Source organism: Phoenix dactylifera, chromosome 11 (assembly GCF_009389715.1).
Source record: "Phoenix dactylifera cultivar Barhee BC4 chromosome 11, palm_55x_up_171113_PBpolish2nd_filt_p, whole genome shotgun sequence".
Classification (NCBI taxonomy): domain Eukaryota; kingdom Viridiplantae; phylum Streptophyta; class Magnoliopsida; order Arecales; family Arecaceae; genus Phoenix; species Phoenix dactylifera.
This window is the reverse complement of record NC_052402.1, coordinates 14,059,434-14,084,443: the sequence shown is the minus strand read 5'-3', so window position 1 is coordinate 14,084,443 and position 25,010 is coordinate 14,059,434. Positions and strand designations below refer to the sequence as shown.

At 43.6% G+C, this 25,010-nt stretch overlaps 1 protein-coding gene, 1 long non-coding RNA gene and 1 other non-coding gene across 3 annotated transcripts; 1 reads left to right on the top strand and 2 right to left on the bottom strand.

Annotated features, from left to right (window-relative positions):
- Positions 1-508: 508 nt before the first annotated feature.
- TRNAL-UAG lies at positions 509-588 on the top strand. The gene has a single exon. It is a non-coding gene; the product is annotated as a tRNA-Leu (tRNA).
- Positions 589-10,195: 9,607 nt separating this feature from the next.
- Positions 10,196-11,568, bottom strand: LOC120112540 (protein ACCELERATED CELL DEATH 6-like). Its single transcript, XM_039132110.1, has 2 exons — positions 11,209-11,568; positions 10,196-10,957 (listed from the first exon to the last, which is right to left on the bottom strand). Exons 1-2 carry the CDS (start codon positions 11,566-11,568, stop codon positions 10,196-10,198), a joined length of 1,122 nt encoding a protein of 373 aa, XP_038988038.1.
- Positions 11,569-21,678: 10,110 nt separating this feature from the next.
- On the bottom strand, positions 21,679-22,661 carry LOC120112592. The gene is made up of 4 exons (XR_005514171.1): positions 22,538-22,661; positions 22,302-22,432; positions 21,893-22,178; positions 21,679-21,758 (listed from the first exon to the last, which is right to left on the bottom strand). It is a non-coding gene; the product is annotated as an uncharacterized LOC120112592 (long non-coding RNA).
- Between the last annotated feature and the right edge of the window lie 2,349 nt (positions 22,662-25,010).

The window sequence follows — 25,010 nt, the reverse complement described above, 5'->3', positions numbered from 1 at the left end:
AAGCCATTATCTCCTTAGGATTTCCATCATCTTCTTTTATGACTTAAGTACTTTCACTTAATTGAAACTAGCTATGTCCGTCTTTTATCTAAATTAATATTTTAGTATATATAAACTCTTGATTAAATGTGATTCCGATGGATGATGCATATAAAATTCAACAAACCATAACTTATTGGCATCCCTCTCCATACAGGAGAGGTTTAAAGTTTGCACATATACTTATTTATAGATATAATCTATTATTGGATTATTTATTTGATTATTGGTTTGGATGTGGGTCATGTCTAAGGTTGATCCAATAAGCTTTCAATTATTGTATTATTAAGTTATCCAAAAGTGAATTATTTTCAGTTTTGAATTATCAAAATAGCATTTATGGCTCTAATTTTAACTCCTTATTTATATTTTAGTGGAAATTTCCAAACTGGTCCTCAAATGGGTAGGGTAAAACTCAGCTTTGATCTATTACATAATTAAAATATTATTGCAAGAAAAAAGGCACTGAGACAGTTTGGCCGAGTGGTCTAAGGCGCCAGATTTAGGCTCTGGTTCGAAAGGGCGTGGGTTCAAATCCCACAGCTGTCAAGTTTAATTTTAAAATTTTGAACAATATATTTTTTTAAAAAAAATAACTTAAAAAAAAAAATTTGAACTTTAAAACAATTATATTATTTTCTAAGCAATTAATGATACATGGACCTTTATGCTTTTCTAAACCAATTCATGCTACAGATTTTGAGGCAGTGCGGTTCTTGTTACAATGGTTTTATAGAGATCAAAAAATTCATACCAGCTTTGAAAAATATTTTTAAAATATTTAACAAAAGAAATTAATTTGGATTGTTTTAATATATAAATGGATTAAAGCTAGCACAAAAAGCCAATTTAACTTCTCACAATATATTATATTTTTTAAACAACTTACAATACAAAGTACGTATAAAACTTTGCGACGCTCTGTGTGGAATTTGGAGTGCATCTTTTCTGCAAATTAAAGGGAAACGCCAATGCTATGCTATAGTCCAATTTGTTTCTTCGGAGCAACCGAGCAAGGGAGCTCTCATTTTGTCTCTTGAATATCTTCCACAAGTTATTACTTATAATGTGAAACAAAGTGGGCAGCTCTTGTATTCATAAGTATCCTTCATGTCCAAAGTGGATCGATTTTTTCAAACCAGATGTATGGCATGCGGCCAGTGCTAGTTATAGTATAATAAAAATAATTGAACCTAGTCACATGACGGGCTGCACCACATGAACGCATGATTGTGACGCTAGACCTTCCCAACCTCAAATTGGAAGTAATTCAAACTAACAATTATGCATGGAGATGTTTGAAGAATACCTAGGAGGTGTAAGCCTGTGGGAAATAGAGCCTGGAGTCATTGTTTTTGTCTCCTTTATGTATCTTTAATTGGAGCATACCTCGTATACAAGACGTAAGACTGTTTGAGCATGGTACACTACTAAAAATTTTGCATTTAAGAGTAGACATAAACACGTACATGTACACACATGAGAGAACATGACATAACAGACCGATATGGTAAGAGTCAAACAGATTTGAGAGCACAAGAAACTAAGATTCTAAGAAGAAGAAGTGCATTAAGGTAATATTTAAAGGAATTTTGAAAAATTAATAAAGTGAAGTTTAAGGAACCGGCACTTGGAACAGTTTTGCCCCGGCATGATTTTTTTTCCAAAAATAAACTTTAAACTCAGCCTGCAAAATTATTAAGTATAAAGTGTATTTATGGGATTCACCGTTAAGCTGATTAGTGTCGTAAAAGATGTTGCAAGATTTGGCATGAGTGAGTTTACCAATACCTCTCTTCTTTATCTTATGCTCACGCTCTTTAACAACCTGCTCACACAATGTCTCTCTCTCTGGATAGAGAGAAAGCATCTATGAAGGATAATCGACTATAATTATATATTGAATTTAGGGTTACAACTGGGTCGGGCTTTCATAAAACCCAAGTTTGGCTCGGATATTTTTTCGGGCTTCAAGCTCATGAGACCAAGCTCAAAATTTTTTAGATTAACTCGAGCAAACTCATGCATGGCCTAACAAGATGTGATGCATGAGGAATGATGATGGGCAATTGAGAGAGGAGGATGGGTGGGAGCGAGGAGGAGGAAGAGGGGGGCTATGGTTCGGTAGGGAGGGAGGTGGGGGGGGAGGGGAGGGGGTTGGGCTATCAACGGGCCGAGCTGCTCGGGCCCGGCTCGGTAAAAATTCGGCTCGGGCTCGGCTCGTTAATCAAATGAGCCCGAGCCCGAGCCCAAAATGAAGCCCGTTTAAATCCGAGCCCGGGCCCGAGCTCGAGCCCGAGCAGCTTACGAGCCCAAACGAGGGCTCAGTCCAATTAACAATTTAATTGGATCCGAATTAAACTTGTACTCAAACCAATTAAATTTTATTAGGTTTAATCAATTTAAATCCCAATCTGATTGAACCCAGTTAAATTTAGATCAGACCCAACTCGAACTAAGCCAAATCCATTTAATTTCTTTAAATCAAATTGGATCGGTTCGGGTTCAGACTCAACCCGTTAACCCGAACCAACCCTTTAACCATTCCCTCCTCCTCCTCTTTCTTTTCCTTTTCTTTTTTTCCTTTCTTCTTGCCTTCTCAGTTTCTCCCGAATCTTCCCAACCCCACCTCCGGCTCCACCCTCGCCTCCACGGGCCACGACTCCATTCTCCTCGCCCCAAGCTCGAAGCTGATGCCCTCCTCCTCGACATCCCCTCCGACGACGAGGATGATGAGGATGACGATGCCGCCGCCGTCCACCCGATCCCAGGCTCTCAGCTCTCTGAGAAGCTCTGCCGCCTTCGCAAGAAGTTCCGCATCATCTCCGGTCGGGCACCCTTCCTACGCCTCCTCTCCCTTCTTCACCCCCGATGCCTCCGGCTCCAGCGAGGAAGGCACCAAGCGCCGCCGCCCCAACCCCCGCACCCCATCCGGTAGTTCCCGCGCTGAGGCTTCCCCTACACCCTAGATTTCAGTCTCTCCCCCGCGGCCGACGTCTGTGCCGATGGTGCTCGCGGCCGACGCCTTCTTTCTTCTCTTCTTCTTCTTTTCTTTCTTTCTCTCTTTCTTTCTTTCCTTCGTTCTTCTCTCCTCCGATGAACTCCTCTGACGAACCGACGATGCCTGATAGGGATGGGGATTGGGATGGGGTGGGGGATGGGGCGGGCTTGGGCTCGGGCTAGGGCAAACGGGCCTTACGAGCTCAAGCCTGAGCCGGGCTGTGCCAAGCGAGCCCGAGCCCGAGCCCAATACAGGGCTCGGTACCAAGCCCGAGCCCGAGCCCAATACAGGGCTCGGTATCGAGCCCGAGCCTGAAATTTTATGAAACGAGCCGAGCCGAGTCTGCGGAGGCTCGGGCTCGGCTCAGCTCGTTAACAGCCCTAGGGGGGCAAGAGAGAACAAGCTTTTGTGTGTGTGTGTGTGTGTGTGTGTGTGTGAGATAGAGAGAAGAAGAAGAAGAAGAAATAGGAGGAGGAGGAGGAGGGTGGAGTTGTGGGGTGAGGGAGATGGACGAGAGGATGAGGGATGAAAGGGCTAGGTTCGGATGGGGGGAGGGGGGGGGGAGAGAGAGAGAGAGAGAAGGAGGGAGGGTGGAGTAGAGGGGGAAAGGGATGGGCAGGAGGAAGGTAGGAAAGGCTATGGCAGGCTAGATTGGGGAGAGAGAGAGGGGGAGGGAGGGAGGGAATTTAGCAAGGGGCAGAGGATTAGAAATGGGGCGTCGGTTAGGGTGGAGCATGGGGGGTGGGGCTAAGTGGAGTGAGCTTTGCTGAATAGTTCCTCAATTTGCTAATGCTTGGGTGAAGCCTGATTGTATTTGGGTTCTACAACCAGAATCTAAACCCAAGCTACTTTCTTAGGCCGACCACAGCCCAATCCGAAACTGCCCCAGACTGACAGATCTTAGTTGGACCATGTCCAAATTTCAACCCTAGCCAGATTTGAGAAAGATCAAGCTTAAAGTTTGATAGAGGTTGGAAATCATGGGTTAGGGGTTTTGCATATGTGGAGAATTCTAAAGATCTGGATTAGGCATAAAAACAGTCCTTATTCTAGAAGAAACTTTAAATACTTTGCCATTGATAACGAATTCGTAAGCGCTACATCCCGCAACTCAAAGAATACATGGGGATATCTCAGCCATACCTTTTAAAAATGGATGGTTATGAAAAAGAAATTATACCAAACAAAACTAAAAATAGATAGATAGATAGATAAATTGTTATTATTATTTAAAAAGAAAATTCTAGCTTCTAAATGTCTTTAAGACTTACAAACATTCATTGCCACTCAAAGAGAAAATTTTACATGCAAAAAATCCTAGCGCGATACACAAACTATTCTTCGGACATCTATTAGCCATGCATGTTGAGTTTTAATTTTTGCTCACCTAAAGCATCGCTAATAGGAAAAAGATAGCATAACAGCCCGGCATTGGAATTAAGCAGTGAACCAATGATAATTCCAAAGTGCAGCAATTCAGGACCAAGACGTTCCTCAACATGCGGGTGTATCGTTGGCCAAATCAAACATCTATACCCTTGCCCGATTGCTATTATTTTCATCAAACGAAACATGTTATGATGTATCACCAAATGTGTTAGAAGAGGGGCTCCAAGAGAAGTGATACAAAAAAGAATGCCGATTCGCTTGTAGCTGGGAGCCCATGCTACATATGTACCTATCGCGAACGCAGCGGACACGCCTGCAAATGCCACCGATAGACAAAGAATAGCCCCCAAAGGGGCTCGTCTGCAAGTATGTTATCAAGTGTCAATGTTCCTGCATTCATGGACCAGAATGTGGCCAGGATGGAGCAGACCAACGCGAAGGCATCTGAGAGTAAGAACACCTGAAAGTATACTCTCTTGCTTGAACAGCTATTTCTGGATAATTTTAGCTCGTTCTTGATATCCTCCGCCATGACGCTGGATGAGTTTTCTTTAAACTTGTTATCGCCGGATGGTTTTTCCTTGGCCTCATAGCTGGATAAATCTCCTGGACCGAACAGAGTCTTTGTTTAAGCCAAACAGCTAGCAATACAATAATCTGCATTCTAGAGTACAAGAAAAATGTTAGAACAAAAAAAAAAGAGATGAGTTGACAGATTGGGAACTATACATGTTTAGTTAACATTTACATTACATTTCTTATGATAGGATGTGATAGATCACATCTACTGGCATGCCCTACATGGCATGTCGCATTTGGATGTTTCACAACCATTTCTCTCCTTGATCGGATGACATGATGGTTGTCGATATGTATGCAGTTCTATGCGGCATAAAACATGCACCATAGCAGATCCTGACTCCCAAAAAGCGACCTTTAAATGATTTTCTTTCTTCCTTTTACTCAAATAAAATCCGTTATTCTGTCATAGTTATAGAGTTGCTTCAGCGAGAAATTATTACATTTTTTATTGTTTTGCTTGCAAGTGATGCTTCTATAATATCATGATCATCTTTGACCAGCCAATTACTCGTGATGACATCGTGTATGAGTTTTTTTTTTTTTGCTTAAGCCATCCCGTATGAGTTTGGATCTGTATTTTTGCACTACACAGAGACCGGCATATTTGCATGGGTGACATCTCGCCATTTCTAAAGTACACGATTTTTTGAAATAGACTGTTGTCATTTATTGCATCATCATATCTAATGCGGTGGGTATATTGGATGGATGACATGTCACCATCTCGATGATTGTTATTTATTGCATCTTTGTGGTTAAGAGATTGATGACCGCTATAAATCTCCAAAATGGATAACATATTGCCTCATTTTATCCTTCATGAGAAGGAATAACACACCTTCTTTCGTGCCCATCAACTGTTGGATTATTCCCATTTCGCTTTGAGATCTATGCAGGTAGATGAGTGATGGAGATCAAAGCAATTTGAGATTAGTGCAGTGGATGATCCCATGGCCGTAGATGGAAGGGAAGGTAGGTGTATCCATCTTTCACACGAAGGATACAACCACGACTTTCCATGCAAACCACATCGGGGCAGAAATGTGTGTAAACGAGAGACATTCAAGTCAATGCCGTTTATCACGCGTCCATGGCCAAACCACACCGGCCAGAGCAGGTATCTGGCGACATCTGTGGATGTCAAGTTAGTGCCTTTCATTAGCTGGTCCATGGCCAAACAACACCGGCCAGAGCTGGTATCTGGCGACATCAGTGGAGGTCAAGTCAGGGCCTTTCATTAGCTGGTCCAAGGCCAAACCATTCCGGTATAGGTATGCAAACCACATCGGGGCAGAAATGTGTGGAAACGAGAGACGTTCAAGTCAATGCCGTTTATCATACGTCCATGGTCAAACCACACCGGCCAGAGCAGGTATCTGGCGACATCAGTGGAGGTCAAGTCAGTGCCTTTCATTAACTAGTCTATGGCCAAACCATTCCTGTATAGGTATGCAAACCACATCGGGGCAGAAATGTGTGGAAACGAGAGACGTTTAAGTCAATGCCATTTATCACGCGTCCATGGCCAAACCACAGCGGCCAGAGCAGGTATCTGGCGACATCAGTGGAGGTCAAGTCAGTGCCTTTCATTAGCTGGTCCATGACCAAACCATTCTGATATAGGTATGCAAACCACATCGGGGCAGAAATGTGTGGAAACGAGAGACGTTCAAGTCAATGCCGTTTATCACACGTCCATGGCCAAAGCACACCGGCCAGAGCAGGTATCTGGCGACATCAGTGGAGGTCAAGTCAGTTCCTTTCATTAGCTGGTTCATGGCCAAACCATTCCGGTATAGGTATGCAAACCACATCGGGGCAGAAATGTGTGCAAACGAGAGACGTTCAAGTCAATGTCGTTTATCACGCGTCCATGGCCAAACCACACCGGCCAGGGCAGGTATCTGGCGACATCAGTGGAGGTCAAGTCAGTGCCTTTCATTAGCTGGTTCATGGCCAAACAATTTCGGTATAGGTATGCAGCAATATTAGAGGTGGCATGTCAATATCGCTTTTTTACTGGTGCGTGGCTTTCAAACATGTCAGCATTCAACACTAAGCTTTGGACCTCGTTGGTCCTCCAATATCAGCTTCGGATTCCTAAGTAGCCTCATGAACTGAAAGATTCTTGCACAGTATTATGGGTTTAAAGATCTCACATTCTACAACTGGTTGCTGCAGTCGCTTTGATGTTTTATTGTTAATTGGGAACCAAAACTCGAGAGGGATTCAACATTCTAAACTCGCGCCTGACCAAAGGACCTCATGGTTGAGCCCAAGCCTACTTTGTTCCAGACTAAGACAAGCTTAGCTCGTTGTCTGGAGGCATATCTAAAATGCAAGTGTTGCTTTATTTTGCTAATTTTATTTAATTTTCCTAGCAAAAGTACGAAGTGAAGGAAAACACGACCTAGGATTTTTTTTTTCTCTTATTAAGAAAACTATCATTAAACGATCCTATTATAAATGCAACCACCCAAGTTAGAGTACAAGAGATCACAAACCTCTACGGGCATAGACGAGAGGAGTCCCATGAGATACAAACTGTATGAATAGTTACATAAGAGACGAACGAGTCAGTAGCGGGTTGTCTCAAAGAACAAAAATCTTGAACTGATCCTCCAAATATCCAAGGGAGGATCACCCGGTTGGATAAAGGGAGGATCACCTGGTTGGTCATCCAACCGATCGCAGTCCTTTGAGTCCCCTTCCAGAGCAACGGTAGTTGCTCTCGGCCTAGTAATGACCTATACATGCAAGACCTTCGATGCCCTTCTATGCTTTGCCAATGGGAAAGTGATGTCGTATAAACAGGAATAGCCCAATGCTGCCAAGGATGAGCTGGAGCTTTGAATTACAAAGCCTGCTCCGCTACCATTTCTTGACATGCATAGATGGTGCCTGAAGCGTATGAGTGTCAATGACACTTCAGGACTTTGGTACATAGATGGTGCCTAAAGTATATATGAGTGTCGATGGCAATTTAGGACTTCGATAGTGAGGGCGAGCCCCCCTATTAGACGGAGAAGGTGATTTTCGAGCTTGCTGACAGTATGCATTTGCTGGGCTCATAAACAAATTCGAGCTTGCAGGCATGCAATCTCCTTGATTGCATGGCACTTTGCTTCCTGAGTATATACATGGGGACGAAAGAAGTATGAACCATACCTCTCTGCTTCGCTTCAATGAGAGACATTGCTAATCTATAATTATTTTTATTAAATCTTACATCATGATCTATTTCAGGCAAGACACTTGGTTACCGGACATTAGATGAATTTGTGCTAAAGTTGAAGCACGTAGAGGCCTCTTTGGAGAAATGAACTTAGGGCTCGTTTGGTTCGCGGGAAGTATTTTTCCTCCTAGGAATATGATTCCCAGGAATCATATTCCTAGAAAGAGGATACCTAGGAAAGTACTTTTGGCATGTTTGGTTAACCATGGGAAAGTGACAAATTTTCAAAGTGCTTATGTTTGGTTGACCATCCACTTTCCTAGGAAAGTTATGTATAATTTCTATTATGCCCTTAATAAAAATTAGGTCTTTAATGCCTCTTTAATGCTTCTTTAATGCTGAAGGGTCTTTTTGGAAAAAAATAAAAAAAGAGTGATTCCCACCTCATGGGAAAGTAACTTTTCCATGTTTCTCATGGGAAAGACTTTCCCATGAAATGTGGGAATCATATTCACATGGGAATACAACTTTTCCATCTCTCTCATTTGAAAACTCCAACCAAACAAGAGGCATTTCATTATTTTCCCGTTGACCACACTTTCCCCCCTCTTTTTCCTGCGAACCAAACGAGCCCTTAGAACGAGCCCGACATTTTTCTTTTGGAAATCCTACACCTAAACTAGCGTTTAATGCACCAAAATGCAGGTGCTGCACCAAACGCAAAGGCACTTCAATGAAGCAGCAACAGTAGAATCATCATTAGTGGATACAGCACCAACAACAGCAGCAGATCCAGAGGCTGTTCCAGTCCTTTGGCGGTTTCCAGTCGGAAAAATATATTTTCTTGTAGTGCCTCCCTTTTCTTCTCCGCTTTTCTCCACTAATCGCTGTTGAAAATCACTACTTTCTAGGGCATATTTAGTTGGTGTCCGGAATTGGAATGATTGAAAGGGGAATTGGATTGGACATATCCTTTAATGTGTTTGGTTTGTGATTAGAATTCAAATTCGAATCAGAATAAAATTTGAATACTAGAAAAGAGCAGAAACTAAATTTTGAGGGATTAGGGCATTCTCGTTCCCTCTTTAATGGGAAAGGAAATGAGATTTCCTCCAGCCAAATGGCTGAAATGGGAGTCACGAATTCTCATTTCTATTTCAGAATCCAACTCTTCCCAACCAAATAAGCCTCCAATTCCACCGTCATTAGAGCTCTCTTTGCACTAACTTGGCCAAATTTGGAGAAATTATGGCCGAATATAGCTTAACTTTTATGCTTTTAAACTTTCTGCAAAAGTATTTTCTGCAACAGCAGAATCTGTGGAGTTAATGGGCTGGGCCGGGTCTCCATCGAATGGCTAATAGGCTAAGACGGAAAAGAGCTATTGGAAAAGTACGTCCTTGACCAGCGGCTGCTATGAGGGTTTTGTTCCCTTAAACTGGCACAAATCCCAGGGTCTTTGGTCTAATTACATGTCTCCTGCCACCCATGTGCACGATGACTTGTTTGTCTTGAATCTGAGCAGACCATTCTAGTCTGATTCATTGCACAAGATTTAGCATGGTTCTCAAAATCATTGGTTATGGCATCCGGAGTTATGATTTGCTATATACCACTATACTATCTCATACGAGTCGTATCAAACCATATGGATCAGTTGTTGAGATTCCATATCTTCTCCATATCGAGTGCTGGTATCAAAATATATGCCACACTGACAATCAATATGGAATATACTGGTTGAATATTCATAGATGATCCGGTACCAAGATTGCCTTCATCATTTAATCCTATCTCAAAACCAAGTAAAGCTGTAATCTCTGCTCAGTCAAAGAAGGTTGAAAAAAGAGAATTTTTTTTTTTTCCTTTCTATTTACAAGAGAGCAAGAGAACAAAAACAAAAAATAATTAAAATATTACTCCCGATGCAATCGACAAGCTATCTTTGGACTTCTGTCAGCTATGCATGCTGACAACTGCTGCTTCCAATAGTTTCGATTTTTACACGCCTAGAGCATCGCTGACAGGAAAAAGAGAAGATAAAGGCCCAATGTCTCAAGCAGCAAAGTATAGAGACGTCCACCGGGCGGCAGCAAAGCATGACCAAGACGTTTCTTATCATGCGGGTGTATGGTTGGCCAAATACATTGTCTATACCCCTGCCTGATTATTACTGTTTTCAGCAAACTAAGGAGGTTACAATTTGCCACCATCTGAGCTGAAAGAGGGGCCCCGAGAGCAGTGATGCATAAAAGAATGCTGATACGCTTGCAGCTGGGAGGCAACACTACATATATACCCATGGCGAATGCAGTGCACATGCCCGCAAATGCCACCCATAGACAATTTTTAGCCCCCCAAAGGGCTCGTATGCGAGTATGTGTATCAACTATCGACGTTCCTGCATACATGAGCCAGCATGTGGCTACGAGGGAGCAGACCAACGCGGTGGCATCTGAGACTAGGAATACCTTGAAGGCATACTCTTTTGCTAGAACTGCTGTGCCACGGCCTGGATGATCATCGGCTACGTACCCCCCGGGGAGGGTGAAACCAGCAGCAAATGTGACCGTAGCAATCAACACCGCAGCAATCCCGAGATTTCTGGCGAAATTCACCTGTCTCCCGATTTCCTTGCCCTCGTCGCCGGACTGTCTCTCTTTGGTCTCATCACTGGTTAATTCACCGCTTTCTAAATCGCGCAATTCTCGGGGACTGGTCGGAGCCTTTGTTAAAGCCAGGCAGCTAGCAATGCAAACTTCTGCTGTATTCTACGGTACAAGAAAAATTTTAGAACATAAAAAGGGAGATTAGTTGAAAGATTCAGTTTAAAAAAATATCGTAAGAAATGAATGTTCATTATCTAGGGCGTTTATATATACGTGAGTTGAAGAAAAAGTGCTTATGCTCCAAGCATAATCTCTCTATGTTCTCGTGTCCATGTGTGCGCGCGCGCGAGAGAGAGACTACAGCTTGTGATGTATGGCAAGCAAAACATGCACGAGATCGTTAAGAGTTTTACCGTCCGGAATTGCAGGTCTTTATTATCCAACATTCCGTACGCCAAGTCGAGAGGGGTGAAGCCGTCGTGGTTGATAACGTCGACGCATACGGTTTTGTCCCGGAGAAGAAAATGCACGCTCCCTTGGGCACCGTTTGTAACAGCCGTGTGTAACGGCGTATTTCCGTCGTTATCCGGATCTTTTAACAGCTTACTGAGATCCGGTCTCCTGGAGATAATTTTCTTGACCGCATCTAACCTTCCACATTTGAAAGCGACATGAAGAAAATTATTTCCCTCCTTGTCTAATAATTCATCTATATCCGGGCACTGTTTTAAAATCTGTTGAAGTATACGAACGTTTCCCTTACTAGCTGCCATGTGTATGGGAAATGAGCCATCGGCATCTGAAAGATAGGCCGTAGAGGGATGTCGCTCTAATAACAGCTCCACCGTATCATGATGACCATATAAAGCTGCATAATGAAGAGGAATTCTCCCCAAGAAACCGACACCTTTGGCGAGCTCTGGCTTCCGAACCAATAAGTCTCGTGTAATTTCTATCACGTAAGCATCATGAAAGGTATCGTAAGTACTTTGTGTTATACAATGTTCATGGTGCTTTCACAAATTAAAAGATGGAGCATTGTCTTCCATGCATATACTTGCTTTATACTCTGCTTATGCATCTATTAAAATATTTAGTCAAATGGCGAATAATCACAAGAACATTAAGAGAAGAAAAAATCAAAGTTTGTTATTTGTTACGAGGGAAGCTACACATGGTGACCAAAAGTTGGCGACTGAACCTCTATAAGTCAAAATGGGCAGGAACAGCACCAACTAAGAAGGGGGCCAAACCGATCCACTCGATCACATCTGGTCCTGACAACATCCCAGCTACTTCATTTTTGGGCCGATCCCTTAATTTCAATAAAAGCCAGTTGGCAATCTTGCCTCCCTTATCATCAGGGGAAAAAAAGGCCAATCTCTTAAGGCCTGGGTTCTTCCAAGTGAATAATTGCGTTTAGTAGTCGCTTAATTCCTACTTTCTGGATCTTCTAAGGTTGAGGGAAAGATTCCTAGGTGGTCGTACTTTTCTTTTCTTTATTTCGTTAATTTTTCTGTAGGTAATGTTGATATGTTTTGCTGGGTGTGTAGTGTGTACAGCGGTTGCCTGCACGCTTCCGAATGGCTTTGTTTTGCTGTATTGTTTGATATAGCTTTCTTGTTTCTTTTGTATTATGATCATTTCACAAATCGAATGGTGGTTTCACACTTCATATGAAATGGTAGTAATCTACTCACCTTTTCTTCAAAAAAAAAAAAAAGCGTGATCAGTATGTAGGTCAAGCGCTCAATTACCTGGACTCAGGAGGACTGCTGCATGCAACGCCGTGTTCTTGTTAGGGCCGGCGTAATATGCTGGAGAATCAATCTCCATGGAGAAAGACTGTAGCAAGGCTCTGGCTACATCGAGGGATCCAATCGCGATGGCCAGATAGAGCGGAGACATGCCAGCTTCGTTCAACATAGATGCTAGTTCGACATCCTCGTCCATCAGTACACTGGCCACGCCCACGTGGTTATATTTGGCAGCCTCATGCAAAGCATTCGCCTCGTCCCTGTTCCTCGCCCTCAGCACTCTTTCTTCGATCCCTTTCTGCTTTGCAAATTCGATGATGGAGGTGACCACCTCGTCATACCCAGCCCTTGCAGCGCAATGCAATGGAGTGTCCAGCCTCGTGTTTGGTGCTGTAAAAAGAGAGATCTCTCTATGACAAATCTCAGCAATCTCGCGATGTCCTCGGCTAGCAGCTATATGGAGGGCTGTGTTCCCCTCCAGTGTAACTCCAAGGAGGCAACATGTATCTCCTTGTCGTAGTAACTCATCCAGAATTCTTCTGTCCCCTGATCTTGCTGATTGAAGCAATATAGGATTCATGGCTATGCGAAAGGGTGGGACTTCGTCCGGAAGAACTTCAAGATCAGAATCTATTTGTGTTGTTGTGCTAATTATGCTCTCCTCGTCCATAGTTTCGGCAGTTTTGTGCGCTCCAAGGACTCCTATCTCTCTATCTCTTAATTGAAGGGGCTCCAAAAACTACTCTCTCTCTTGATTGAAGGGGAGGCGATAAATTCATCTAAATTTATTTGTGGAGAAGTATGTGCAAAAGGCAGGCAAAGGAAATTAGCTTGAAAAAAATATATCTTTTTGATGTGACAGGAGAAAGGGAAGTAGACCAACGTGCCGCACGTTTTTTACGGTGGCATCACTAAATGTGCAGCACGTTGGTGGCGTCAGCCCCCACGAAACTTCCCGCCCTCCTCCCTTGCGGGCCCCAGCTGGGCATCCATGCATCTCTCCTGGCTACATCGAGGGATCTGTATTTTTACACTACAGAGAGTCTTGCATAATTGGATGAGTGACATGTCATCATCTCTAAAATAGATGGTGTTTTTGCACAACAAAGAGCATTGCATAATTGGATGGGTGACATGTGGCCATCTCTAAAATAGATGGTATTTTTGCACCACAAAGAGTCTTGTATAATTAGATGGGTGACATGTCGTCATCTCTGAAATAGACGATTCTCGAAAATAGACGGCTATCATTTATTGCATCATTGTGCTTAATGTAGTGGGTATATTTGGATAGGCAATACGTCAACATCTCGATGGTTATCATTGTTGTGTGTGTCTAATACGGCAGGTTAAAAGGTTGAGGACGGTTATAAATTTTCAAGATGGACGATATATTGTCTGGTTTTATGCTTCATGAGAAGGAATGATGTGCCCATCAACCGTCGGACTATTCCAATTTCACTTTGAGAACAATGCAGGTAGATGAGTGATGGAGATCGGAGCTATTTGAGATCTAGGCAGTGGATGATCCACGGTCGATGGATGGGCGGGAAGGAAGATGTATCCATCTTTCGCGTGAAGGATACAACCACGACTTTCCATCAAACACATCGGGGCAAGAATGTGCGCAAACGAGAGAAACCCAATTAGGGAATTGGGTAGACGTCTGAGCTAAGGAGACATATAGGGCCGAGTTTAGATGAGAAATCCAATTGAGTGGGTTTTGAGGGTGTTTAATTGGCTTGTGATCTTAGTATTTTCTTCCAAATTTATTCCATCGCTAATTGCATGATGAGACAGAAATCGGATAGATGATTTATTTCCCATCTATTAACATTGGTTTTTTTTTAAACGATTTTTTAAAAGGATCCCGCTAACCATCGCCCCCGAGGTGATAGTTAAAGAATATTAATTAGTCTCTAACTACCTTCACTACATTTTTTCCAAGAATTAAAGTAGAATCTTCATTTAATGTAATATATACTTCCAATATTATATTAAATGGAAAGAGAAAATAAAAATAATAATCATAAAAGTAACTAGTTATTAAGAGAGAATAAAGAAATACTCCCATCTTTTTTCCATTTCCTGCTCTGCCCATTAAGAGAGAATAAAAATAAAATGGCAAGATTCAGTGCATACCACTGCTTTTGTGCCTATTCTGCCCATGGTGACATGATGCTATTTTAGTAATTTTTAATTAACAAATGGAGATACACCATTATAGCCAACAAATACTGTACTAATAACTTTTCCACTTGAAAATTTCAATCAAAAAGCAGAATCAATTAAAATCCAAACATAGACTAGTAAAATTCAATATCTTTATGAACTACTCAAAATGATCAACCTTGAGTTTGAAAAATGAAACATATAATTTGAATCCCACTAATCATCCCGGGTTAAGGGATAGAAAATGTAATCTCTAACCACCTTTATTACATTTTCTCCCAGCTGCTTTTTAGAAGCAATTAATATCCTTGGAACAAACTACCTTTTGGAAGCAATTAATATTCTTGGAACAAGCTGCCTTTTGGAAGCAATTAATATTCCTAGAACAAGTTGTCTCTGGGAAGCAATTAATATTTCTTAACTATCACTCCCGGGGCCATGGTTATCATTTGCCTTTTTAAAAAAATCAGGAGCAAAAAATAAAACAAGCAAGACCCGGTATTTCTTTAAAAGAACTCACCAAATAATACGATATAGAAGTTTTTATATGTTTTATTCCTGTAATTATGCATCGTAATTAAGGTATTGATTTATTCCTTGGGGAGGACAAAGAGGCACCATGATTTGCAAGGCACAATTCCAACGGTTTTATTCCTGTAATAATACGTAGCAGTCAACTGCGCTAGCAAGGCGCAATTCCAACGGTTTTTCGTCTAATCACATGTCTCCCGCACCATGATTTGTTCGTCTTGAATCTGAGAAAACCGTTCTAGTCTAGCTCATAAACAAGATTTAACACGGTGCTCAAAATCTCTTATTATAGCGTGAAGAAAGACTTATGATTTGCTATACAAGATTATACTGTCTGATACGAGTTGTATCATACCTTTTCTCAAATTGAAAAATTGTAAACTTTAGTATAGTTTAATTCTTTCTCAAATCCAATGAAGCTGTGATCTCTGCTTTGCCGAACCCGCATCCTTTCTATTCACGGTAGACCAAAAGAACCAAACATTCATTGCCACCTCCGTGAAAGTTTCTAAGATATTGTTCTTAATGCGATATACAAGCTTTTCTTTGGACATATATTAGCCATGCATGCTGACAAGTGCTTCTTCCAATGGTTTTAATTTTTCCTCACCAAGAGCATCGGTAATGGCAAAAAGATGGCAGAAGAAAAATCTTCTAGTTGTAGTAACTCATCCAAAATTCTTTTGTCTCTTGATCTTGTTGATTCAAACAATCTAAGATTCATGGCTATACGAAAGGGTTGGAATTTGTTTCGAGGAACTTTAAGTAGGGGTGGCAAAATATGACCCGACCCGCCAACTCGACTCGTATTTGACCCACCATAAATAGGTTTGGGTTTGGCCTAAACAGGTTCGGGTCGTAAACAGGTCGACCCGTTTAACTTGTTTATTAATTGGGTCGGATACGGATTTTAGATGTCTGACCCGTTTAAACCGTTTAACCTGTTTAACTGTTGGGCAGGTTAAACAGGTTTAAACAGGTTAAACGGGTCTAAACAGGTCTAAACAGGTCGGTTGGGCAGGTTAAACAGATTGGGTTAGGCAGGTTAAACGGGTCGGGTTGGGCAAACAGGTTAAACAGGTCGGGTCGGGTTGGGCAAACAGGTTACATGTTTATTAAACATGTTAAACGGGTCGGGTCGGGTTACCTGTTTAATAAACAGGTCGGGTTCATGTTGTAATTTCTGACCAGGTTTATAATTTTCTGACCCGACCTGCATGTGACCCGACCCGTTTATGACCTGACCCGATTGCCACCCTTAACTTTAAGATTGGAATTTGTTTGTGCTGTTTTGCTAGCCATGCTTTCTTCGGCCATAGTTTTAGCAGCTTTCTGTGCTCCAAGGACTGCACTCTCTTTTTTTTTTTTTTTTTTTGCTGAAAACGGGTATTTCATACAATACGTGTACGAATACATCCAAGAAAATCAAAATAAAGCAACTCGCGGAGCGCATGTGGCAGCTCCTCCTCCCCCGACCAAAGGGTATACCCTGAGTGATGAGCCGCATGGGCCGCCACCCAGTCGGCTGCCCCATTAGCTTCTCTAAATACATGTTGAGCCTGGAAGGCTCGCACATCTCCCATCATGCTCCCTATGTCGCGGATCAAAGGGTGGTCTGTACCATCACCCGTCGCCCCCCTCCGAATCCATCCGATGACCGTGGTGGAGTCGCCCTCCAAAATGATCGAGCTGGCTCGCAGGATCATCCTCGCATGGCGCACGCCCGCCCAGGCTGCTCGAAGCTCTGCCTCCGGAACCGACGTATCGAACAGCTGGCAGCCACCTGCTGCAACTACCCTGGAGTGCGGGCCTCGTATAACAAAGCCCGCACCACCCCGCGCACCGCCGTCCAACACCGACCCATCAAAATTGACCTTGAGGAAACTCGGGGGTGGGGGCTCCCAGGTGAAAAACACCATGTGGTGGGCTGCCGAAGCAGAGGGGGGGCCTCAGGTGTCCCGAGCTGTCAAAGGTCTGTCTGAAGAGGTGGTGGGTACAAACTCAAGGGCCTGAACACGAGCAAGCTCCGCAGCAAACCTCGGTGACACCCTGCGATCGCCAAGAGTACGAGCATTTCTTGCCAGCCAAATCTGGTGCGCTGTGCAAGTCGCTCTAATAGCCTCCTGACACGTCCCGGAACTGGGTAGCCCCTGTCGTATCATGTGGAGGAACTGTGGCCTGTCACTCCGGGCCTCCTGCAGGATCCCTGCCCACTGCCATGTCAATCTCGCCCATACACACTGAAAGAGCACATGGTCTACCGACTCCACAGCCCCACACGCTCCACACTCTGCAGGGATCCCCCAACCACGCCTACTCAGCGCAGCTCTCGTCGGAAGGCGATCCCAGAACACCTTCCATAAGAAGAGGGCTACCCGCGGGTGGAGACCGTGCCTCCAGATCCATGTGCAATCCGGCCCCCTCTCCCGCTCTGACTGGATGACACGGGAGAGGTCTCCTAGCCTGACACTGGCCTGGCTCGATGTGCCCCATACCCTGACATCCCGCCCCCCACATCCTGGTAACGGAAGAGACCGGATCCTCGCTGCGAGGTGTACCCCAAATAGCTGTCGAAGTCTAGTATCATCCCACCCTGCTCCACCTCCTGCCAAAAGGTCGCTAACCCGTAGTCCCTCTACTGCCTCTACATCGACCATGGTCGGCCAACTCCTCAATGGCAAGGTGTCCACCCATGGCTCGCTGGTCACATCAATGCTCTGCCCGTCGCCGATCAGCCACCTGGTGCTCGCTAATGCAGTCGGTAAGTGCCTCACAATCTCACGCCACATGAAAGAGACTCGGCGGCCCCTCCATGCCCCCCTAGGCCCCCTCGTCCATATCGGGCTGCCATCACCTGACTCCATAGGCTATGTGGCTCAAGTATAAACCGAACTGCATGCCGAGCGATGAGCGCCTCGCGCCTCTCCATCAGGGACTGCACCCCAAGACCGCCCTCACTAATAGGACGGCAAACCTGCTCCCAAGCCACCAAATGCACTCCATGGCCTCCACCGTGTGAGCCCCACAAAAAACTCCGAAGAAGACGCTCAATCCTCAACAAGGTCGTCTTTGGCATAACAGTGTTGGCCATGAGATACATCGGTATGGATCCCAACACTGATCTAACCAAAGTCAATCTCCCCATCATGGATAGGGAAGATGCTCTCCATCCCTCAAGCTTGCTCTGTACCCGCTGCACCAGACCCGAGCACTCTGCCACTCGCGGTCGCCGGCCGGTGATGGTAACTCCCAGGTAGGTCAGCGTCCCCTCCTGCTCTGGTATCTGCAGTAACCCCCGGATCTCCTGTCGAACTCTGGACTCCGTACTGGGGCTGAAGGTAATAGCTGACTTCCGGAAGTTCACTCTCTGGCCAGACGCTATGCAATAGTCCGTCACCACCCTGCGAAGAACCCGTGCCTCAGCCACTCGTGCCCTGGTCAAAAGAAGACAATCATCAGCGAAAAATAAGTGGGAAAGGGGTCGGGCCCCTGGTGCCGGACTATACGGCACCAGCTCCCGGCTAGCGCAAACTCTCTGCAAAGCTCGTGACAAAGTATCAGCACAAATAATAAACAAGTATGGAGATAAAGGACATCCCTGCCGTAGCCCCAATGTGGACTCGAAGAAATGTGAGGGCGTGCCGTTGACCAAGAGGGAGAACTTTGGTCCCCGTACGCACCCCATGACCCATCCGATCCACTGTCTGTGAAAACCATATGCCTCCAGCGCCTGCTCCAAAAAGCTCCACCTGACCCTATCATAGGCCCTCTCCATATCCAGCTTGATGGCCATCAAGCTGCGCCGCTTCGGTGCTCTCTGAAGGTCCCACATCATCTCCTGAGCCAACAGAACATTATGTGAGATATTTCTACCAGCTACAAATGCCCCCTGCTCCTGGCTAATGATGCCTGGCAAAAGGGGCTTCATTCTGCCCACCATTATTCTTGCCACGACCTTATATAAAGTCGTGCACAAGCTAATAGGCCTGAAATGACTAGGCTCAACCGCATCCGGACGCTTCGGTATAAGCGTAACGAAAGTGGCTTTCCAGTCCTCCGGCATAGCAGCCCGGGAGAAGAAACACTGGATAGCCTCCACCACACCTCGGCGGAGAATGCCCCAGTACTGACGAAAGAAAAAAGGCGGAAAACCATCGGGCCCTGGGGCTTTGTCTGCTGCCAGTGCCCAAACTGCCTCCTGCACCTCCTGTGCCAGCACCGGTCGGATCAGGGATGCCCTCTCGACATCACCAATACCCGTCTCCGCCCTCAAAGGGCGGAGCCCATCACTGACCTCCTCATCCTCCGTCCATCTGGCGCGGAAAAAGTCAAATAAGGTCTGTCGGACCGCCTGCTCACCCTCCACCCGGTGGCCCGAGTCATCTCGCAAGGAATGGATCATGCTCCGCTGCCTCCGAATAACCGTCGCAAGGACTGCACTCTCTTCAACCCTTTTGAAATTATGGATGCAATTCACTTGGTGAACCAAACAGAGCCTTTGTAATTAAAGCCAAGCAGCTAAGAATGCACCTTGTTGCATTCTACGGTCCAAGAGAAATTTTAGGAGGGAGGAGAAAAAAAAAACAGAAAAAGATAGGCTGAAAGATTAAGAACCGTCCATGTTTAGGTAACATTAACGTTACACTTCTTATGAGTGAGCATCCTAGCTAGTTGATGATAACATTTACTTATTTATTAAAAATTCTGCTTTTTTGGTACAAAAGGTGAAAGTAATTCTAAAGCTCTCGAAAACATGAGAGCTAAAACGTGTGGACCGGCTACCAAAGTCTCGTTAACAACTAGCATTTATTGTCCTAAGAAAGGGATGTTCATTATTAAGATTTGTCTTGAGGATTCATAGCTATGCGAAGGGGTTTGGACTTTGCTCCGAGGAACTTCAAGATTGGAATCTGCTTGTGCTCTACTCATGCTCTTCTCGGCCAGCAACTTCATGTGCTCCAAGGACTACTCTCTCTCTCTCTCTCTTTCTAATTGAAGGGATAGCAAAAGCCATCCAAATTTATTGATGGAGGAGTATTTACATTAGAAGAGGTTACAAGAAAAGGACATACAAAGGGTACACAAAAGGAATTAACCTACAAGGAGGAAATCTTTTTGATGTAAGCGGAGGAAGGTAAGAGCTTCCACCAAATTATTAAAAAAGAACAAAAAAAAATGTTCACAACAGGAGGCAAAAGAGAAAATATAGAGTGATACAAGAACAAAGTTTAAACTCCATTTAGAGGCTTTGGATATATTCTTTCTCATTGCTCTTTATCAAAGCTCTTTATAAAGATGGTGTCATTGCTTTTATTATGGTTTCATAGGCATGCGGTCATTTTTTTTCTTTTTCTTTCTTTTTTACCATGATGGCGAACTTTTTTATTATTGCAGCACTATTGGAGGCACCAATTATGTTTAAACTTAAACCAACAAACTAGCAAAAGGTTGATCTTTTCTTAGTGCTTAGTGCATGATACCATGATTATATGATGTGTTGGTGGGATTTTCTTTTATTATGGTTTCATATGCATATAGTTGTTCTTTTTATCTCTTTATATCCAACCATCAAGGTGTCAATTATGTTTAAACTTAAATTAACAAACTAGCAAATGGCCGACCTTTTCTTAGAGCTCAGTGCATGATGCTACATGATACTATGATTATATAATGAATTGATTTGAACTAGAAGCATTTGTGCTTGATGGACTTGACATTGAGGTGGCGACATAGGTACTTTTTTTATAGAGACAATATTAAAATTTGGGTCGCGATCTAGGTGATCCAACTTTGGATAGCATAATTACGTAAGTGTTCTTTTACATTATTGTCGCCGTCAGCTTTATATTGCAATATAATAATTCTATTATAATATATTTATTATATTATTATAATACTATTATATTATAATATCATTATAATGCTAGTATAATATTATTATATTATTATAATATAAAAATACTATAAAATTGTTATAATTTTAATAATATATTTATTAAATAAATAATTTAATAATTTTTATTTTATTTAAGAATATTTTATAATAATAGATTTTGATAGTATCAATAGTTAACCAATTGAAAATATTATATATGCAAATTATATTTTGATACTGACTTTCTCAATTTGGTTGTATAACAGATTTAAAGTTGCGTAGCACTTCAAAAATGTAGTTATCAAATAGTAGATAACTTTTTATAAGAAGCTAATTTGCACAAGTTTTACTGCTCAAAACTTTACAGATGAAAACTCTACTAAATGTGACTTAAGTAGCTACCATGCCGTAGCAATTAGTACTCCCCCATAGTATAGGTGAAAGAGAATTCAAACCATGCCAAGGGAGGGCCTAGTCTATTATGACCTCCACCATTTTGGCCTTAATGTTTCTATGGCTCTGCTCTCATTTGAAGTTTTTTTATTTGATATTAATGCTTCTTGAGCTCTGACAGTCCTCTCCATGTTCACTTGTAGCTTGCTTTCCTTAAATAAATATGGGTTGGTTCCTGCATTCATGAAGTAGAGGAAGCTACTTATATTTTTCTATATATCCGGCTGGCATCTTAAGCAATTGTAGGATTTCTTTAGAAATAAATAAAATAGAGGAATTGTTCTCCATTCGTTTCGTCTTTAGGGATACCTGGAGATTGAAGAAGATCCATAAAAAATTCAGGTTGGGTTGGGACATTTTAATTGTTGCCATCAGTCGGGCTGTCTTCCGGAGACGCCCGCGATGGTCAAATCCGCACAGCGTAAATACCAAATGCCTGTCATAAGAACAATGATTAATCTGGCAATTACGAGACACCACAAAAAAAGGTGGGATTCCTAATTATCAAATATACAACTTGCCTTTGATAGAAAACAAACTAAACAAAACAACTTCTCTTTTTCGAAAGTATTATGGAAGGCACGTCATCACATTTCTGCAATAAAAGTTAGACAGAGGGGAAATATCAGGCTATAAGCTTTGAAGGGGGGAAAAATGAGGAGATATATACACACTAGAAAGAGAAAAGGTTACCACATTTTTCTTCTTGCAGTCTCACCCGACGGAACCTCGGTCGTCAATCTGGCCATTACCATCGACGGTGAAAGCAGTGATGCCTCTGAATGTGATCCAACTAGTGGTATTTTGGGAGGTCCACAATTTGTCAGGTGCCACAACATTTCCTTCGACCTGCGAGAAAACTTTCCTCATGTCAAAAAATTAAGAAAAGCCAACTCCCGTTGCCAGCTCTATTGAAATCCTTGCCCAATGTCTTCAGTTAAATGTATATTATACCCGAACATGGACGCTGGCGTAAAGACAGGGGCCTTCGAATGTCAATGGGCTCAACAAGAACGTCTTTCCGGAAGGGATGAGAATTGTTGGCCACCCAGTGCTAAATATGCAGGCAATCGTCCATGTAAGAAAAATGATAGATGGAGAGAAGGAAGAACTTATCAGTTGAGGCGTGATTTCACTGTCCTTAAGAATAGATCACGCCCCTCGAAGAATAAATCTCGGTGTAGCAGGTAATGGCGGCCTATCCTCCAGGATACAACAACTGGATCACTCCAAGCGCACACTCGCAGATGCAGTGATCTTGTCGAACAGCCCAGAAGCGCTCAGAACAGAGGAGAGTATCCTCTCGGAAACAGAACAGAGGAGAGTATCCTCTCGAGAACAGAACAGAGGAGAGTACCCGCGGGGGGGGGGGGGTTGGCAATTTTGGCTTGGACCTCCATTGGGCTCATGCGCGCGTGGGCTACTTTCTTTCTTTGCTTCACCAAGTTAAAAGGTTGAATACTATATAAAGATCTTTTGAGTTTTGTTCCTTTCCAATGTGGGACTAAAAGAAAGTACACTAGACAAAAAGACAAAAGACAAAGAAGGGCAGACTCTTTGAAATATTCCAACAATCCCCCACATATTTTAAAATTCAATAATAAGTTAACGAGCGCGAGAGTTCAATGCATCAAATTGGTGTCTTTGAGACTATGAACCATTTTTTTTAGGACTAGTAAGTATGACTTACAGAACTTTTGGTGAAACATGAAATTTCTATGAACCAAAAGTCCTTTATGTAAATCAGTGACTCATAGCCCACATTGACCTCTCAAGTTCTGGACTTGTTCTAAACGGGTTGGTGCAAATAGGCCATGCACCTTACCTGGATATTCATGAGTGCTTTAGAGAACTGCCTAATTCTCATAGGAAGCGGCCCCACTTCCACACCCATATAGGTGGATCCATCAAGTGTGTACTGCAGGTATACACACCATCCTAAAGGACTATGGTATCCATTAAGAGCTTTACCTCATCCTTATCTACTACAGTTTGCACTATCTACACCATAGGGATGAATTTTCAAAATTAAATACGATAGTGTACTCACAGTCAACTAGCGACTTGTTATTACCCATATGAACATGCTTCATGGGATCTCCAATCACACATGTTGGGTTTCTGTCGTTATTGACTTTGATATAGGCATTAGTCCCATCCCCCTCGATGTTTCACTCACTAGTTTTCTACCTAGTGGTTTTGTCAAAGGATCGGCCAAATTCAACTCTGACTTTACAAACTCAAGAGATATAATCCCATCATCAAGCAGCTGCCTTACAATATTATGTCTCAACCTTATGTGTCTATTCTTTCCATTATAAACTTTATTCTTAGCTCGATATATAGCAGCTTGGTTATCACAAAGAATAGACACAGAAGGTGTTGGTTTATTCCATAATGGAATATCTCCCACAAGATTTCTAAGCCATTCAGCTTCAGAACCTGCCTTTTCTAAGGCAATTAGGGCTGGAAGTGGGCCGGGCCGGGCCGGGCCAAACCCCTACCCAAGCCCGGCCCGAAATTTTTTTCCGGGCTTCGGGTCGGGCCGGGCCCCGAATAATTTTAAAGGAATGAGGCCCGAGCCCGGCCCGAGCCCATTTGGGCCGGTCCGTTTGGGCCGGCCCGTTTGGGCAGGGTGCTCGGGCCATCGTCACCGATGGGCGGCCTTCGCTCTTCAGCCACCGCAGTTGCTTCCCAGTTAAGCCTTGGACCATCGATGACGATGGCCCGAGCACCCTGCCAACCCTTTCCAAATAGATTTATCAAATAGACTTCCAAGTACTGGATCTCTAATAAACCAATAAATCTGGAAGCAAGAACTATCTTAGACGATGGAAGTGCAGAACAAACAATGCTCAGTGATGGCACTAATGAAGAGGAAACCATGAATGGAGAAGTTGAAGATGCCAGTTCCTTGTCCAAAGTCCACCTTTCTGATTCTAATGATGGATCCACTGGAAGGGAAAATGATGCTGCAGAGGTTGATCAAAAAACCCTAACCTGAGAGCCGACTAGAGCCGATGCAGCTCAAGTGACGATCAATTTTGGCGGTGAGGGGGTGGAGCCTGAAGGAGAAGGGAGATGAGGGCGACGATCCGAGACGATTGGCACTCGGCGAGTCGGCGACGACGACGATCAGCGCCACAGAGGAAGGAGGAGAACAGCAAAATCGGAAGTAGGGAGCCTAACCTGAGAGCCGACGACGACGAGCCGACGACGACGAGCTGCCGACGACGAGCGGAGAAACCCTAGCACAGTAGCACTCGAAAACCACCGCCGACGAGCCTCCCCCGCTCTCGTCTCGCCTATGCACTCGACGAGCCGATGACGACGAGCCGCCGCCGCCGACGATGACGAGCCTCCACCGAACCGTAGACGACGACGACGACGGTCTCCTCCGGGCTGGCCCTCTGCAAATCCCCAAATC

Excerpts from the sequence above, each read along its gene's own strand:
- LOC120112540 (XM_039132110.1), bottom strand. The coding sequence starts at position 11,568 with ATGGCAGCTAGTAAGGGAAACGTTCGTATACTTCAACAGATTTTAAAA. Across the intron at positions 10,958-11,208 it reads AAGACCTGCAATTCCGGACG|AATACAGCAGAAGTTTGCAT; the intron begins GTAAAACTCTTA and ends CTTGTACCGTAG.